Source organism: Ursus arctos, unplaced genomic scaffold, assembly GCF_023065955.2.
Source record: "Ursus arctos isolate Adak ecotype North America unplaced genomic scaffold, UrsArc2.0 scaffold_17, whole genome shotgun sequence".
In the NCBI taxonomy this organism is placed as follows: Eukaryota; Metazoa; Chordata; class Mammalia; order Carnivora; family Ursidae; genus Ursus; species Ursus arctos.
The window spans coordinates 39,229,093-39,246,053 of record NW_026622841.1 but is presented as its reverse complement, the minus strand read 5'-3'; the positions used below and the strand labels follow the sequence as shown (position 1 = coordinate 39,246,053).

Genomic DNA, 16,961 nt, shown 5'->3' with positions numbered 1-16,961 from the left:
CTCCTTGCCCTGCTCTCCCTTTTCATATCCCAAACCTTTCACCCTTCATCTCTGTCCTCACAGAAACAGCGGAAAAAGTGATTTAAGGGAATTGACTTTTTTTTTTCATTTTGAGTACTCAGTCTCAAATCTCAGGTTAATATAAAATGCTTCCCCACAATCCTACCTACTTCTCCGATAGACCTCCCATCTCAATATACTAGGTCACTATACCATACCTTCTCTGTCCTCTTTCAGAGCACACTCATCAGTGTGCTCCCTGGAGCTACTGCCTCATTTTTTGTTTGTTTTACCCAACTTCTTAAGACTCATATATGTGCCTTCTTTATTTTCCCATACGCTATCAAACTTCAATTCCATCCCATCAGTCCGCCAGAATAGCCCCTGTCAAGTTTGTCTAAGACCTACAGATTGCCAAACACAAGGTCTACCTTTCTGTCTTCATCTTTCTTAACCTCTGGAAGAATCTGAAAAAAGTAACTATTCTCTCTTCCCTGCAACACTTTTCTTTCTTGGCTTTTATATCATCCTTTCAAAATATAGCTTACATTTCATTGGCCACTCTCTTATTTTCTTTTGTTTCTTTCCCTTCTACCCAATGATTAAATGGTGATGTTCCCCCTAAAGTTTGGTCCCATTCCCTCTGCTCTTAACACTCTACACTGTCTCTATGAGACCTCATCGAAGCCCCATTTAAAATGTTCAAAATTAAACGCACTTGGACCCCCCAACCCCCCCAAAATATGACCCCACCAATCCATTGTTCAAGACAGAAACTAAATATTCCTTCTTGATTTCATCCCTTTCCTCACATCCCCCTCCCTCATTTGACCCATTAGTAAGTGTTAATGACTTTGACTGGTTCTATAACCAAAATATAGCTCAGGACATCCAATAGCTTCCATCCCCATCCACCCGACTAGAACTGTCCCTTAAGTAGTCTCTCTACTTCCATACTGGCCTTCTTCAAAGATTTTCTACAGAGGAGTCTATGTGGACTTCTAAAATGTATATTAGGTTAAGCCAATCCTCGATTTTAAGGATTTTAATGGATTTCCATTAGATTATATTCAAATTTCATTATGAAGTGTCTTGAAAAAACTCCAGCAAAATAAACACAAATGGAGCATGTTAAATTGGTCCAAAAGTTTGAAAATGAGCCAATTTCTGGGCATATACTTAGTGACTGAGTTCTAATAAGACAAACTCTAGCTGACTCTTACTTTTCCTAATTTTACAAACAAAACTTAATTATGAGAAACTTGGTATATCCCCATCTGCATCTGCCTATGTGCTAGTCATCCCTCCTTGTATAAAACCTAGGGGGAAGAGCATACTATCCAAAGAAATCTACAGATCTAATGTAATCCCTATCAAAATACCAATAATATTTTTCACAGAACTAGAACAAATAATCCTAAAATTTGTATGGAATCACAAAAGACTCCAATGGAATCTTGGGAAAGAAAAACAAAACCAGAGGTATCACAGTCCCAGATTTCAAGATATACTACAAAACTGAAGTAATCAAACAGTATGGTACTGGCACAAAAACAAATGCATAGATCAATGGAACAGAGAGCCCAGAAATAAACCTACAATTATATGGTCAATTAAACTTTGACAAAGGAGGCAAGCAAGTGGGAAAAAGACAGTTTTTTCAACACAAGTGTTGGAAAAAACTGGACAGCTACATGCAAAAGAATGAGACTGGACCACTTTCTTACACCATACACAAAAATAAATTCAAAATGGATTAAAGACCTAAATGTGAGACCTAAAAGCATAAAAATCCTAGAAGAGAAGACAGGCAGTAATTTCTCTGACATTGGCTGTAGCAACATTTTTCTGGATGTGTCTCCTGTGGCAAGGGAAACAGAAGCAAAAATAAACTACTGGGACTTCATCAAAATAAAAAGCTTCTGCACAGCAAAGGAAACAATCAACAAAACTAAATGACAACCTACTGACTGGGAAAAGATATTTGCAAATGACATATCTGATAAAGGGTTATTACCCAAAATATATAAAGAATTTATATAACTCAACACCAAAAAAATACAAGTAACACAATTTAACAATGGGAAGAAGACAAGAACAGACATTTCTCCAAAGAGACATACAGATGGCCAACAGACACATGAAAAGATGCTCAGCATCACTTATCATCAGGGAAATGCAAATCAAAACCTCAATGAGATATCACCCCACATCTGGCAGAACAGCTAAAATAAAAAAACACAAGAAACAACAAGTATTGACAAAGATGTGGAGAAAAAGGAACCTTTATGCACTGTTGGTGGGAATGCAAATTGGTACAGCCACTCTGGAAAACAGTATGGCAGGTCTTCAAAAAATTAAAAATAGAATTACCATATAATCCAGTAATTCCACTACTGGCTGTTTACCCAAAGAATACAAAAACACTAATTTGAAAAGATACATGCATCTCTATGTTCGCTGTAGCATTATTTACAATAACCGAACTATGAAAGCGGCCCAATGGCCATTGACAGATGAATGGATAAAGACTATGTGGTATATATGTATATACAATGGAATATTATTCAGCCATAAGAAAGAATGAAATCTTACCATTTCCAACAACATGGGTGGACCTAGATGGTATAATGCTAAGTGAAATAAGTCAATCAGAGAAAGACAAATACCATATGATTTCACTCATATGTGGAATTTAAGAAACAAAACAAACAAACAAAAAAAGAGACAAACAAGAAAACAGACTCTTAAATATAAAGAACAAACAGGTGGTTGCCAGAGGGGTGGGTGGGGGATGAGTGAACTAGGTGAAGAGATTAAGAGTACATTTATTATGATGAACACCACACAATGTATAAAATTGTTGAATCACTATATCGCATGCCTGAAACTAAAATAACACTATATGTTAGTTATACATGAATTAAAATAAGATAAAAATAAATAAATAAAATAAAACCTAGGGGGAAGAGCCCTTACCTCAAGAACTTTCCCACAATTGCTCAAAATGTCAGGCTCTAATTCTTGTCAAAGGTCATATCTGGGGGCACTTGTGTGTTAGTCAGTTAAACATCTAACACTTGATTTCTGCTGAGGTCATGATCTCAGGGTCATGAGACTGAACCCTGCATTGGGCTCTGCACTCAGTGAGTGGGGAGTCTGCTTCTCGCCCTCTCCCTCTGCCCCTCCCCCGACTCATGCACACACACTCCTGCTCTCTCTCTCTCTCAAATAAATAAATAAATCTTAAAAAAAGAGGGGGAGGAGCATATCTGGTTGGGCCTAGAATGTAATTTGTCACAGTTTTCAGTGGAAAATCCTTTGCTGTGTTCAAATTAATAGATTATCTTTTTCAAAATATACGCCAGTTTCTACTTGATAAATTATTGACCTGGGCTTCTCAATTTGTTTTGATCACATCTGAGGTTGGGTTTACCCAGAATTAGACCCTGAGAAACAGGATTTGTGGGCAATCTGAGGGGGAAGGGGATGGATGTAAAGGAACACTGGTGAGTAAATGCTAAATGAAATACAGAAGGGAAAACAACCAATAGAGGCCAATTATACCCATGAGCAACTGAAGCTCAGCCCTCCTGGGGAAAATGTTGGAAGTCAGTGTACTGCATGCACTGCAGAGATAAACCAACTCAGAAATGAGGGAGACCATGTATTTAGACAACAGGAACCATCAGTTCAGAGTCAAGGACGAACTATGCCTGCTGCACAGGTGGGCATCGTATAGCAAATATGCTACTAGCAAGAAACAAAATGATCTGATTTCACAGTCCTTTCCTCAACATCCCACTGTAAATAAGAATGGATTATAAGTTAATATATTGATAAACTGGATAATCAAATCTGGTGGTGTAAAAATAGGAAAGTCTTCAAGTCCCCCTTGTCATTAATTTGTACCTTTATAATATTATATGATTCATGTTAATTAGATGCCTGTCCCTGTAAAGTGTTTAGACATATAATCATTCTCCTATAAGAGATGACTTAGCTTTACTGTTACAAACTTAGGAGTGACCTTGATAGATAATTGATTTGGATGTCTATTTACTGCTAGAAAGAAGGGTCATGAGTTCATTAAAGTCATCATTTTTTGTATACACAGCCCAAAATTTTAAAAGCTTATTTCCAATAACAGCGTGTCAATTCACTCAGTTTCTAAGACATGTTCTTGCAGCTGGCTTATTTAAAAAGGTACATCAAAAATTGTACTGTCATTATTTGGATATGGAAGCAATTAAATAACAAATTTTGAATTAATGTGGGATACACAGAGGTCAGCACAGCAATAAACAGAAACTCAATCATTATTTGTTGAATGCATACATAAATGCAACTCAACTTTTCTAAACTCCATCCTTGCACTGATAGTCTATATAAGAACTGAACCCCCAGATTACGCTATACTGCTTGTCAGAATCCACCATTCGTAATAGGACTTCTCCTTATAAATTATTCTTTAACCTGATGGCTCCTCCTGAAAATGAGGGACAATATAACTTAACTTCGTTAGATTGTAAAATGTATTTTGACCAATTGTCTTAAATATGCTCTGGGGAAAGATTAGATATATAAAAATTTAGATCTTACTAGGATGTAGGAATTAAAGGGTAAACTAAAAGGTAGTTTCTTTTCCTTCTTTTTTTTTTTTAAAGATTTTATTTATTTATTTGATGGAGAGAGAGACAGCCAGCGAGAGAGGGAACACAAGCAGGGGGAGTGGGAGAGGAAGAAGCAGGTTCCCAGTGGAGGAGCCCCATGCGGGGCTCAATCCCAGGACCCCGGGATCACGCCCTGAGCCGAAGGCAGATGCTTAATGACTGAGCCACCCAGGCACCCCTATTTTCAAATATAACTAAACATTTTTCAAGTGGAAAATATTTGGAAAATAGAGTCCAAAAAAACTTGAGATGAAAATGTGGCTTTCTTCATATGACAAAGGTCATGGTGGAGTTGAAAAGTGTTCCCAGAACTCTGTGAGGTTGATAAAACAAGAAGAAACTCAATAATTATTTGTTGGATACATAAATAAATGAGACCCATCCACTATTCAAATTTTCTAAAATATGGGGCGCCTGGGTGGCTCAGTCGTTAAGCAACTGCCTTGGGCTCAGGGCGTGATCCCAGCAGTCTGGGATCGAGCCCCACATCAGGCTCCTCCTCTGGGAGCCTGCTTCTCCCTCTCCCACTCCCCCTGCTTGTGTTCCCTCTCTCACTGGCTGTCTCTCTCTCTATCAAATAAATAAATAAATAAAATCTTAAAAAAAATTTTTTTTTCCTAAAATATATCATCAGATAGATTAAATTAAATCTTTGTAGAAGTTCAGGACTTTCCATATGCTGCTTTCTGGGAGAATAAATAAAGGTATTTCCTCTCCTGTTGAAAGAATATCTTAATAGATACCCCTGCAGCTTAGATGAAAGGCATCTCAAAATAACTATGCATCTTTGCTTTCCACTCATGACCAATAAACAATTTTTGAGCTAGTACACTGATTGCTAGGGTAAGTGGAGGGCATTTAGAGAGAATATGAACTTTACAGTTATTCCGCAATGGAAAAATCTCCCCATGGCAAATTAATAAATTAATATTTTGCTTCATAAATCATCTTCTATAAACATGATTATTGAACACCAATCACCAGGAAAACTAATCTACTTTCAATATAAGGATTCAAATAATCTGAGGCTAGAAAGTTTGACTGTAAAGCTTGCCAGCATGAGGCAAATTTTTAAAAAGATATATAACATATTTTGGGGCATCTGGGTGGCTCAGTCGGTTAAGCAGCTGCCTTCTGCTCAGGTCATGATCCCAGGGTCCTGGGATCCACCCCACATCAGCTCCCTGCTCAGCGGGGAGTCTGCTTCTCCCTCTGCCTGTGCCACTCAAACCGCCCCCCCACCGCTTGTGCTCTCTCTCTGTCTGTCAAATAAATAAAATCTAAAAAACAAAAAATAAATAAAAATAAACTTTCTAAAAAAAGATATATAATGTATTTTAAAAATCATTAAAACCAAAGTGAAGATTAAAAGCCAATTAAATAGAATAAAATTTCAAACACAGGTACAAAACTGTCAGAAATTAATGTGCTATAAACTAGAGGAGCAAACAATAAGGAAAACCATATTTATTGACTGTCACTAAAAATTAAATATTAGTAAATAGAAAAAAATAGCATATCTACAGTTAATGCCATATGCTTTAATAAATGGCAAGTCTGTTACAGACATATACACTCTAGAAACAAGCAAGAAAGAATACTAGTCAAAGAGAGTGTACTATGTGCCAGTTTCTCTATATAAATGTATCTAATTTAACTCCCAAAATCTGCCAGGGAAGGAAATAGATGAGGTAATTGCAATTTACAGAGATAAATTAACTCACTCATAGAAACAAACCAAGTTAGTGAACTTTCTGGAATTTGAACCAGATCTGCATCTTTATCTATTTTAATCTGCTGCACTAGCATTACACATTTATCTTAACTATAAATAGATAATTCTATAAGCATGACAAACTAGAAGTTATAATTAGGGATAAAGTATATAAATAAAACTACATAAATAAAATTAAATTCTACATGACAAAAGCTAACAGATGTGATAATAACACATTCTTTCAAGATCTAGTGATGTAAGCAAGCTATAGAATTATCAGAAAACATTCTTCAAGGAACCAGTTCCACATTACTGCTCAGTAGGGAGTTGAAGCTGAAAGGCAGACTCGTTAAAGATGTCACCTTTATTTTCTGTAACTAAGCTTCCTCCCCCATAGAGGACTTTGGGTATGAGGCAGGATGGAGAGGCACAAAGAGACAGAGAACACAGCAGCACGTTCAAGGTAACTCAGACAGCAATCCCAACTAGATTTCATGAGTAAAACCCAGAAGAAACAAGGGAAAGCAGAAAAATACCGAAAAAGACTTCAGATATAAAAAGTTAAAAATTGAGCTACCCTATGATCCAGCCATTGCACTACTGGGTGTTTACCTCAAAGATACAGACGTAGTAAAGAGAAGGGCCATATGCACCCCAATGTTCATAGCAGCAATGTCCACAATAGCTAAATTGTGGAAGGAGCCGAGATGCCCTTCAACAGATGACTGGATTAACAAGTTGTGGTCCATATACACAATGGAATATTACTCAGCTATCAGAAAGAACGAGTTCTCAACATTTGCTACAACATGGACGGCACTGGAAGATATAATGCTAAGTGAAATAAGTCAAGCAGAGAAAGACAACTATCATATGATATCTCTCATCTATGGAACATAAGAACTAGGATGATCAGTAGGGGAAGAAAGGGATAAAGAAAGGGGGGGTAATCAGAAGGGGGAATGAAACATGAGAGATTATGGACTATGAGAAACAAACTGAGGGCCTCAGAGGGGAGGGGGGTGGGGGAATGGGATAGACCGGTGATGGGTAGTAAGGAGGGCACGTATTGCATGGTGCACTGGGTGTTATACACAACTAATGAATCATCGAGCCTTACATTGGAAACCGGGGATGTACTGTATGGTGACTAACATAATATAATAAAAAATCATTTAAAAAATAAAAATAAAAATATATAAAAATCATCAGGCATATACTATCCAACAAATAGAAATCTAGTAAAATTTATATACCTAGTGAGGCTGATCAAAACAAAAAGAGAATGTACAAATAAAAAATATCAAGAGTTCTTTAAAATAGGACAAGATTATAGATTCCACAGACATTAATGAAATAAGAGGAGATTATAAATAACTTGCTGCCAATCAATTAAAAGATTTAGATGAAGTGGACAAATTCAGAGTAAAAAGTACAATTTACCCAAACTATCAAGAGCCAAACACTCAAGAAAGAAAGAATTTCAATCTTATACAACTCGTTTACATAAGGACTTACAATCCTCAACTCGTTTTATAAGGCTAGCATAACTTTTTGACAAGTTCGACAAGATCAACGTAAGAAAGGAAAATTATATGTTAATTTCATACATGAACATGGATGCAAAATTCTGTTTAAGGAAGTGGGAGGTAGAGGCTTCCAGTTACGGAATGAATAAGTCATGGGGATGAAATGTACAGTATAGGGAATATAGTCAGTGTATTGTAATAGTGTATGGTAACAGAAGGTAACCACACTTGTGGTGAGTACAACACAACATATAGAGAGTTGTTGAATTACTGTATTATATTCTAAACTAATGTAACATTGTGTGCCAACTATATAGAAAGAAAGAAAGAAAGAAAGAAAGAAAGAAAGAAAGAAAGAAAGAAAAAGGAAAGGAAGGAAGGAAGGAAGGAAGGAAGGAAGGAAGGAAGGAAGGGAAGGAAGGAGGAAGGGTGGGAAGAAGAAGGAAGGAAAGAGAGAGATAAAGAAAGAGAAGGAGGGATGAAAGGAGGGAGGGAGGGAGGGAGGGAGGGAGGAAGGAAGGAAGGAAGGAAGGAAGGAAGGAAGGAAGGAAGGAAAGAAGGGAGAGGGAGGGAAAGAAAGAAGGGAGAGGGAGGGAAAGAAAGCTTAGCAAAGTTGCTGGATATAAAAATTGAAAGGCCAAAATCAATTGTATTTCTTTTTTTTTTTTTAAGATTTTATTTATTTATTTGAGAGAGGGACAGAGAGAGCACAAGTGGAGGGAGGGACAGAGGGAGAGGGACAAGCAGACACCCCACTGAGTGTGGAGCAGGGCTCAACTCAGGGCTTGATCCCAGGCTTGATCCCTTGAGATCATGACCTGAGCTGAAGTCAGACGCTTAACCAACTGAGCCACCCAGGTGCCCCATATACTTCTGTATGTAAGAAAATAAATGTTAGAAAATGTAACTAAAGAAAATATATCATTTATACTAGTAAGATAATGAATTTTTATTGTTTTTAGTCTCTAAGTTTGTGATAATTTATTACCACAGCAACAGGAAGCTAATAGACAATAGGACTGTTTATAACAGCCTAGTCCAAATAAAAACATAATCATTTTCAAATGCAAGAAAAAGAAAAAGAAAAATCAAAACAAACGCAAAAGAGAAAAAATGCAAAAAATAGTTCCAACGTACTTGACAGAAGTTGGTTTCCCTTATATATGAAGAGTATTTACAAATTCACAGTGAAGGCATCAGTAACACTGATGGGGGGAAAAAAAGGAAGTAAACTTTTCACATAAAAAAAAACAGCCAATACCAACCCCCCATGAAGAAATGCTAATTTCATCATATTAGAAAAATATGTTTACATGCTGCCATTTCTGCCTACAACAACTAGGTTAATTACCCTGACTTGGTAGTTCTTACAACTTCTGCGCCACCAGACTTATGTGAAGAGCATGTTAAGAATAAATAATTTTGGGGGCGCCTGGGTGGCACAGTCGTTAAGCGTCTGCCTTCGGCTCAGGGCGTGATCCCGGCGTTATGGGATCGAGCCCCACATCAGGCTCCTCCACTGGGAGCCTGCTTCTTCCTCTCCCACTCCCCCTGCTTGTGTTCCCTCTCTCGCTGGCTGTCTCTATCTCTGTCAAATAAATAAATAAAATCTTTAAAAAAAAAAAGAGTAAATAATTTTGCTCCCATCTGCAGACATTCTGATTCAGTAAGTTTGGGGCCAAGAACTCTGTATTTCTTATATATGGTCGAACTCTATGGACCATATGATTTTTGGGTCCAAGTGGTCCAAGAAATACATTTCAGAAAACCACTGCTTAGCTTTTGACTTTCCTACTCCTGAATTTCTTCCTAGATATCCTAAGCCCACATCCCACTTCAGAGTCTGCTAGATGCATAACTAACCGCATAAAGGGTAAACTATATACACAATACAACTTTGGCAAACGGGGTGGGGGGGACGGGCACTGTCAGAGCCCTTGAAGCAACCAGTATGACACTTAAGTAATTACCATGGTGCAAAGAGCGGCCACTGTCATCATGTCCAGGAGACAGGGGGCAGACAAAGATGACATTTTTGTGGGATAAGGATGCAGCAAGTATGTAATAAGTATGTAAGTGCATGCTTTAATTAATACAGAGGGAGAAGCCACACTATTCTTTCTGCACTGACTGAGAAGACATCCCACACCGAGGTCATGACGTCACAGGGAGAATCAACAAGGCCCCTCTGTCAGGGTGTAAGTATGATTTTAGGGTGTAAACGGACGTCATCCTTATGGTATTAACATAACTCTTTAGGAAACTGACATTTAATCTCTGTGATTTCCAACACCTCCTAAATAACCTGGTTTGCAGGCACCACGGTTGCCATACATAAATTGGCTTTAACAAGGAGACAGGTTGTTTATCTTCAGTCCATTAACTCAAGGTGGACAGTCAGAGGTGTATTCACAGCACTGCTCAGGTCAAAACCAAGACAAGCCTTGTTTACATTTTGTTCATCCCCTCAGGCCCGTGCTAATGAAAACCCTTTTGCTTGAGTCAACTCTAGAACCTACTTGCCTACTGCATTTGACAAACATAGTTTAGGACCATAAATATTTTTTAAATTTCCTTTCTTCTAACACCTGCTATCAAGAAATACAGCTGCCCTTGGGTACTTAAATAATAACCACCAGTAACCCTACACTGATAACTGGATGGCAAATGCTGTCTTAACATCATGCTCACAATATTTGGCCTAAATAGATAACATTTCTTTAAAAAAAAAAAAGAATTTGTACTGGCATGCATTCAATTATTTTTTGTCTTTGACAGCATTATTTTTAAAAATCTAAGTGTTAAAATACTTACTCTTTTAGATGGACATGATGAATGGAATGAGAATGTCCCACTGTTTAAAAATGTCCAGTACGAGACAATATTACAGAAGCACAGAACAATACTTAAATATCAAGAGCATCCCTGAAATTCTATGTACACTTTCATATAAGCAAATGAGATGCTACTGGTTTGATATCAAACATTAACAATAGGACAAACTTACTTTTAGAATTTGCTTGCAGCGCCAGCTATTAAACTTAATAGTTTGGTAAATTCTAAACTATGCAAAGAGGTTTTGTAAAAGATAATAGCATTTAGCCATCAACTCTTTTTTATTTTGCTTTCGCATACCCAGGCAACACTGAATAGTGGTTTGGTATTTATATAAATTGACTATAACCAGGAGGTAGAATTCTTGCCCTACTTTGGCACTAATAAACTGTACAGCCTCTCAGGGTTATACCTATAACATGGATCGGAGAGAAGGAGGAGAGGAGAGATTGCATTATATCATCTCTAGGGTATTTTTAAATATTAATGTTTCATGCTCTGTTTTTATGATGGCTGGTACCCCGCAAGAGAAACAAGAGAAGCTGCTCTTCATCTATCTAAGCGCAGAATCATGACCTAAGTTTTGCCCAGAAAAGGATTTCAGTTAGTAACTAGCCACTAACTGAAATCCTTTCAGGATTCTGCTTTGAAATCACTTCCCCAATTGTCCCAAGGAGTAAATACAAATGAGGTGATGGGGCAATCAAGTGTCCACTCCTCAGTTACTGCAAAATCTTTTAAATCTGTGTATCATCGTAATCGCCAGATTCAAATTCTGAATTACTGAATACAGGAGTTACAAATGGGGGAAGTCTGGAGGAATCACCTAAAAGATCTAGTACCTATTTCTATTGTTTGCTGTTTCTTTTCCTTTCTTTTCTTTCCTTTTCTTTTCTTATTTTGAAACTCACCCTATGAATAAATAGCAAGTCAGGTAAGTAGAAAATTTTATATTTCAGGAGAAATCAACCAATCATGATATAAACAAAGGGTGGAAATCCTTGCAAATACCTCCATCAAACGTAGCCAGGGCAGAGTATAATTTTTCCCCTTGTGAAAAACAGCCACGCATAGAGATCTAGGTCTGTTTCATTAATTCTCTTAAGCAAATTAAATTATTCTAGTTCAATATTAGCCGAAATAAAACAAAAATGAATTTCTTTAGCTACGCAATAATCGACTTGCCCTACGATGCATGTTAATGTAATGCACTATTATATGTTGACTCAGAGCCTGTTTGGAAGTAGTGGTGGAAATAAAACCATCATAACAGCCACTGACTTCTCTCTGAACTTTTAGTTCCTTCTTAAGCTCTGACTGACCCATTGTTTATAACCATAAATCTGCTAAAGAATCCTTACTGGCTTCTCCCATTCTCCACTGTTCTGCAGTTAGTCCCATTGCAATAAAAAGGTCTCCCAGATTCATTTCTGCTTGATGGCCCAGAACATCATACTGAAAGCACTGAGGCTATACATTGTCTTCTAGTCCTTCATATTTTCCTTTGGATACAGACACCAAAAGAAATTTTATGTACAAGGGCCATGGTCAACAGGGTGGTGCACAGAATGAAGATGTCAGCCACATATTATTCAAAGCCTAAAATTTCATTTGAGACACTTTATATTCTCCTCTTATATTTCTATAATTCAAATCTGAAGCAGCATAGCGCACTGAATTTCCACAAGACAAAAACCATCTCCATTGCTGTTTCTGGTGCGTTTCTAGGGATAAAAATGCACATAGTTCGCCAAGGACTATCCCTACTCACTGATATAGCCCAAATTCTCACCGTCTTTCCTTCTTTATTCCAAAATAATTTGAATGCTTTGTGCAAAAACTTAAAAAAACAAAGCCAAAACACAGTTATAGCCAATGAAAAGGTCTTTGGTAGCCTGGATTAAAGAGAACCACTTCACACCACCCTGTCTCTTGGAAATCATTTCAAGCAACAACACCCTTTATATTTCTCCCATGTAGAGAAACATAGGGAAAATGCCACTGTGTCCCCACAGCCCAAAGCTCACTACCACTACTGATAGAGGTTATATTTCAAGAGTAAAAATATTTAATTTAATGCTGTTCTAACCCGGCTATAAAAGAAAATTTTTCCAAGGTAGATACAATTGTCACATTTCAAACCTCTGAGCAATTCATGAAAACAAAGGATGAAAGCTCAGTTGTGTGTAAAACAGTTGCAAAAGAATTTTTTAAAAGCTTATTTACTTAAGCACAGTTTTCCAAAACTCTTGGTTTAAGGACTTTTCTAACACACAACGAAAGAGTACATTAATATCTGGAGGACCACCTGATGTACTTTAAAACTTGATACCATAACATGCTTTCTCAGGTCAGCTTACGTATTTTTGAATTGGGTAGATATACTCAAATACTGATTTGGCTTGGGCAGATGTATCCAAATACTGCCTTTCTTGTAACAATTCACTTTTTCCATTTCTTAAATATAATTTCCTGCTCTCTTCCTTATATATATTTTCAACATATGATTCATTTCTCTTCATTTTAGGATACTATGCCAGCCCTCTCCTCTATTGCTCTCTCCTATGCTCCCCAGAATGCCAAACTAAGATTCTCAAAGACTGAGTGTTATTTAGAATACTTTCCATTACCAGCAATAGAGCCTGTCTTGTTTCTGAATTGCAGCAATGGGGTAGTGAAGACAAGATGTAGTCTCCAACCAACGCGTATTAGCAGTTAGAGAACTGTATCAAATTCTCCAACCAACATGTAATAACAGAGAACATTCAACTACATTTTCTTTTTATGTTTGTTGATGATGCTTGCCAATTTGCAATTTTTTCATGGGGAAACTATACCTATTCTAAACCCACACTAACAAAAGACAGAAATGAAAAAAGGGAAATGATTTTCAGGAATATCCAGCTGCTGCTCTGGTCTTTTCCCCTTAAATTCTCAGGTTCCCAATTTCAGTTTCTCCTTAATAAATATTTATGAGGGTTTCAAATGCACTCCTCACCCATGTTATATACTTTTTTTTACCAGTGGAAATGTCATGAAGAATGAGCAAACTCTGTCTTGCGGTTACCTTAAGACAGTTTAGTTAATTAATACTATATATAATAGGTTCAACTGTATATTGAGGAAAGAAGGTGCAAAAATGTGGGAACAAACATACTAGTGAAATCTGAGTTTCTTTATCCTAACCTTATTTTTTTTTAAACATCTTTAAGTTGAGAAATGCAGTTTGACCCTAGGACTTCTTAAGAGGGAAGCAGGAATCACCTGAATTAAGAGATGACAGTTTCATTATTCTATCTCTCTCTCTACACCATCCTTTGGGCCTGATACCTTTTCGCAACGTGCTCTGCTCAAAGTGTCAGTCCTTGAAGCTGGTGCTGTAGTGAACCTGTGTGTGTGTGTAGTCAGTATATATAATTTTGCTTTTATGATGTTGGCAGAAGAAGAAGCCTACTAATTTTATTCAGCATGATGATAGGCCCTAACATTTTAATTATTTTTCATGTTGTGAGTAATTTATTATTCATTGGGTATCTTCCCTGTAAATCTTGTCCTTACTCTATAAGATTTTTCTTTGGTGTCCAACAAAGGGTTTCATTGCAATAAGAATCAAGGTGTGTCTATGTTCTTACCCAGAGCTCAAACAATGCCAGCCTTCCAGACCAGCCCAAGAGTTTGGGGTGGGGAAACAGAGTCATTATAGAACATCTTCATTCCTCTGCCCAGAGAGCACCGGAGTTATCACCCATGCCCTCCTAAAAGGGCATCTTGAAGCACATCCTGCTGCAGAGCCGAATTCAGAACCCAGAGGACTAGGACTAAAATCAAATTTCATTGGGGTTCGTGTGCAAGAGAGACTCGAAGGAATGGATTGGCTCCTTTTCAGGAACATTTGCCTTTTGATCATTTTAATGGTAAGTAGAATTTAAAGGCCTGGAAAGGAAATGCAGCCTTAAGGCCTATCTCTTCTGTTGGTTTTCAGATTTTCTACGCGGGATTTATTCCTTTCTAAACCTGTTCCTATAAAGAGAGTTCTGTGAGTTCAGCCAGTGGTGACTTGAAAAGACTCTCCAACCTTAAGGGACCAAATGCCATAGAAAAGCATGGGGAGAATCTGGCTGAATTAGAATTCAGTGGCATCACAGACATAATCTAATTCAGATTAAATGCCAGAATAATTCTAAAATGTATAGTCAGAAACAAAATTATTTTTCTGTTTTCTTTTATTTATACTTAAACCAAACAGATTGCTGTCAAAATTCCCAGTGCAATGGATTCTACATGTGTAGGGAAGTAAAGTTGGTCAAGCTCCCTATGAGTTTGTTTCAAGGTGAAGGAATGTTAGCTATGTGAAAATTACATTGTGAATAACTATGAAATATTTAAGTCATGTGAGAATTTTTTCCTATCAGAAATGGCTAAAGAAAATGAAGAAAACCAAGTCATCAGGACAAACTCTTTCTGGCATTATTAAAGCATTCCAACAGTCCAGGAAGGATCCATTTAGATGATATATTTCTTTAAAACAAACATGGCATTTTGGATATTATACTACTTTCCTCCAACCCTTGGGTGTCAAGGTACTACGTGCTCTCCAGACAGATATCATGTATAGCGAGTGTCCTATCCATTAAAAAAGGCTCTTAATGCCAGGTGCCTAGAGAACAAAGATCAGGTTGGTCAATTCACCAATTTTCAATTAGAAAAATCTATTTAAAAAAAATCAACTACGGGGTGCCTACGTGACTTAGTCAGTTAAACATCCAAAGCTTGATTTTGGCTCAGGTCATGATCTCATGATTGTGGGATCGAGCCCCACAATGGGCTCTGCACTCAGCAAGGAGTCTGCTTGAGACTCTCTCTCCCCCTCCCTCCACTCATGGTCTTTCTCTCTCTCTCATAAATAAATAAATCTTTGAAAAAATAAATTAAACTAGGTTAGATTACATTAGACATAAGTCTATTGATGGTCAAATGATAAAACAATTCAGTCAAAACAGTTAAGAAAAATTAAAGGGAATGATAAGAGAAGGGGATTGTTAGGAAATTGTACATATTTTCTTTTCAAAGCAAATAGAGGCAAATACACAATTTTTGGCCTCACTTCAGTCTCCCAGAAATGTCCACAGTGATGCTATGATATTAGCTTGCAAAATCATTTCCACCATATTCTCAGGCAACTGGCATTATATGGGACTCGTCTGTACATCAGTTCTAAAAGGCAGAGGGCAGCCAAAGCTAGGAAGATAAGGGAACACATGGCCATCCAGTTGGCCCAGAAGGTGCCCTTCTTCTGGGCTTCATAGTTTTCACAGGCTTCAATAGCAGTGCAGGCGCCTAACACTGCCAAAGGGCACACAGCCCAAGCTTGGAAGGGAACAGTGATAGAACATTCCATTCTCTGAGCTTGGGAGACAGACTATTAAATACGACCATTTTTGAAAAACATTTGGAAACTGAAAAACTCCATAAAGAAGTGCAATGCCCTGTTATACTGATCATTATTTATCTATGTTACTAAAGGAAAAGGAAAGAATCTGACTCAATATGTAACAGAAATTAAGAATCATCCATATAGGGGCACCTAAAAGGCTCAGTCGGTTAAGCATCTGCCTTCAGCTCTAGTCATGATCCCAGGGTCCTGGGATGGACCCCCTCCCTGCTCAGTGGGGAATCTGCTTCTTCCTCTACCTCTGCCTCTCCCTCCTGCTCATGCTCACTCTTTTGCTCCCTCTCTCAAATAAGTAAATAAAATCCTTTTTAAAAAATTATTTTAAAAAAAGAGAGTCATCAGTCTAGACCTCTTGTTATATTCCTGTGGGTTAGCTCCATGCTTTTAAACTCAGATAAATCTTTTGTTTTTGTAAGGAAAACTGATTGCATGCATCCAGATTTTAAAGGCTACTTCTGAGCACTAAATTTTGCCTCCTATTCTCTGCACAGGCATGTTTTATGACAATATTATTTAATTGAAGAGTTAATTTTTCTTCTCCTTGATCTTGAAAGAGTATTGTATTTCAGATTCTCAGCATCTCTTTTTGGTAGTATTGATTTATTATTCTTACTAATTTTCATGTTTTTGATGCTTAATTTCTCCCTACTCCCCACTGATACTACAGTATTCGTGTTTTACATTTCTTGGTAATTGTGATAGATTTAAGGTCTTTTCTAATAGATTTCTGATAGACCTTTTAACATCAGTTAATA

General features: G+C 37.3%; 1 protein-coding gene and 1 long non-coding RNA gene across 2 annotated transcripts in view; one reads left to right on the top strand and one right to left on the bottom strand.

The window, feature by feature from the left end:
• The window catches only part of LOC130543932 (uncharacterized), a 200,058-nt gene that overhangs the window by 76,028 nt on the left and 107,069 nt on the right, over positions 1–16,961 (bottom strand). The window lies entirely within an intron of this gene.
• The window catches only part of DSG4 (desmoglein 4), a 39,360-nt gene continuing 36,766 nt past the window's right edge, over positions 14,368–16,961 (top strand). Inside the window, exon 1 of the mRNA XM_044382906.3 lies at positions 14,368–14,668. Coding sequence (XP_044238841.2) covers positions 14,621–14,668 — 48 coding nt within the window. The 5' untranslated portion in view covers positions 14,368–14,620. The remainder of the gene's footprint in view (positions 14,669–16,961) is intronic.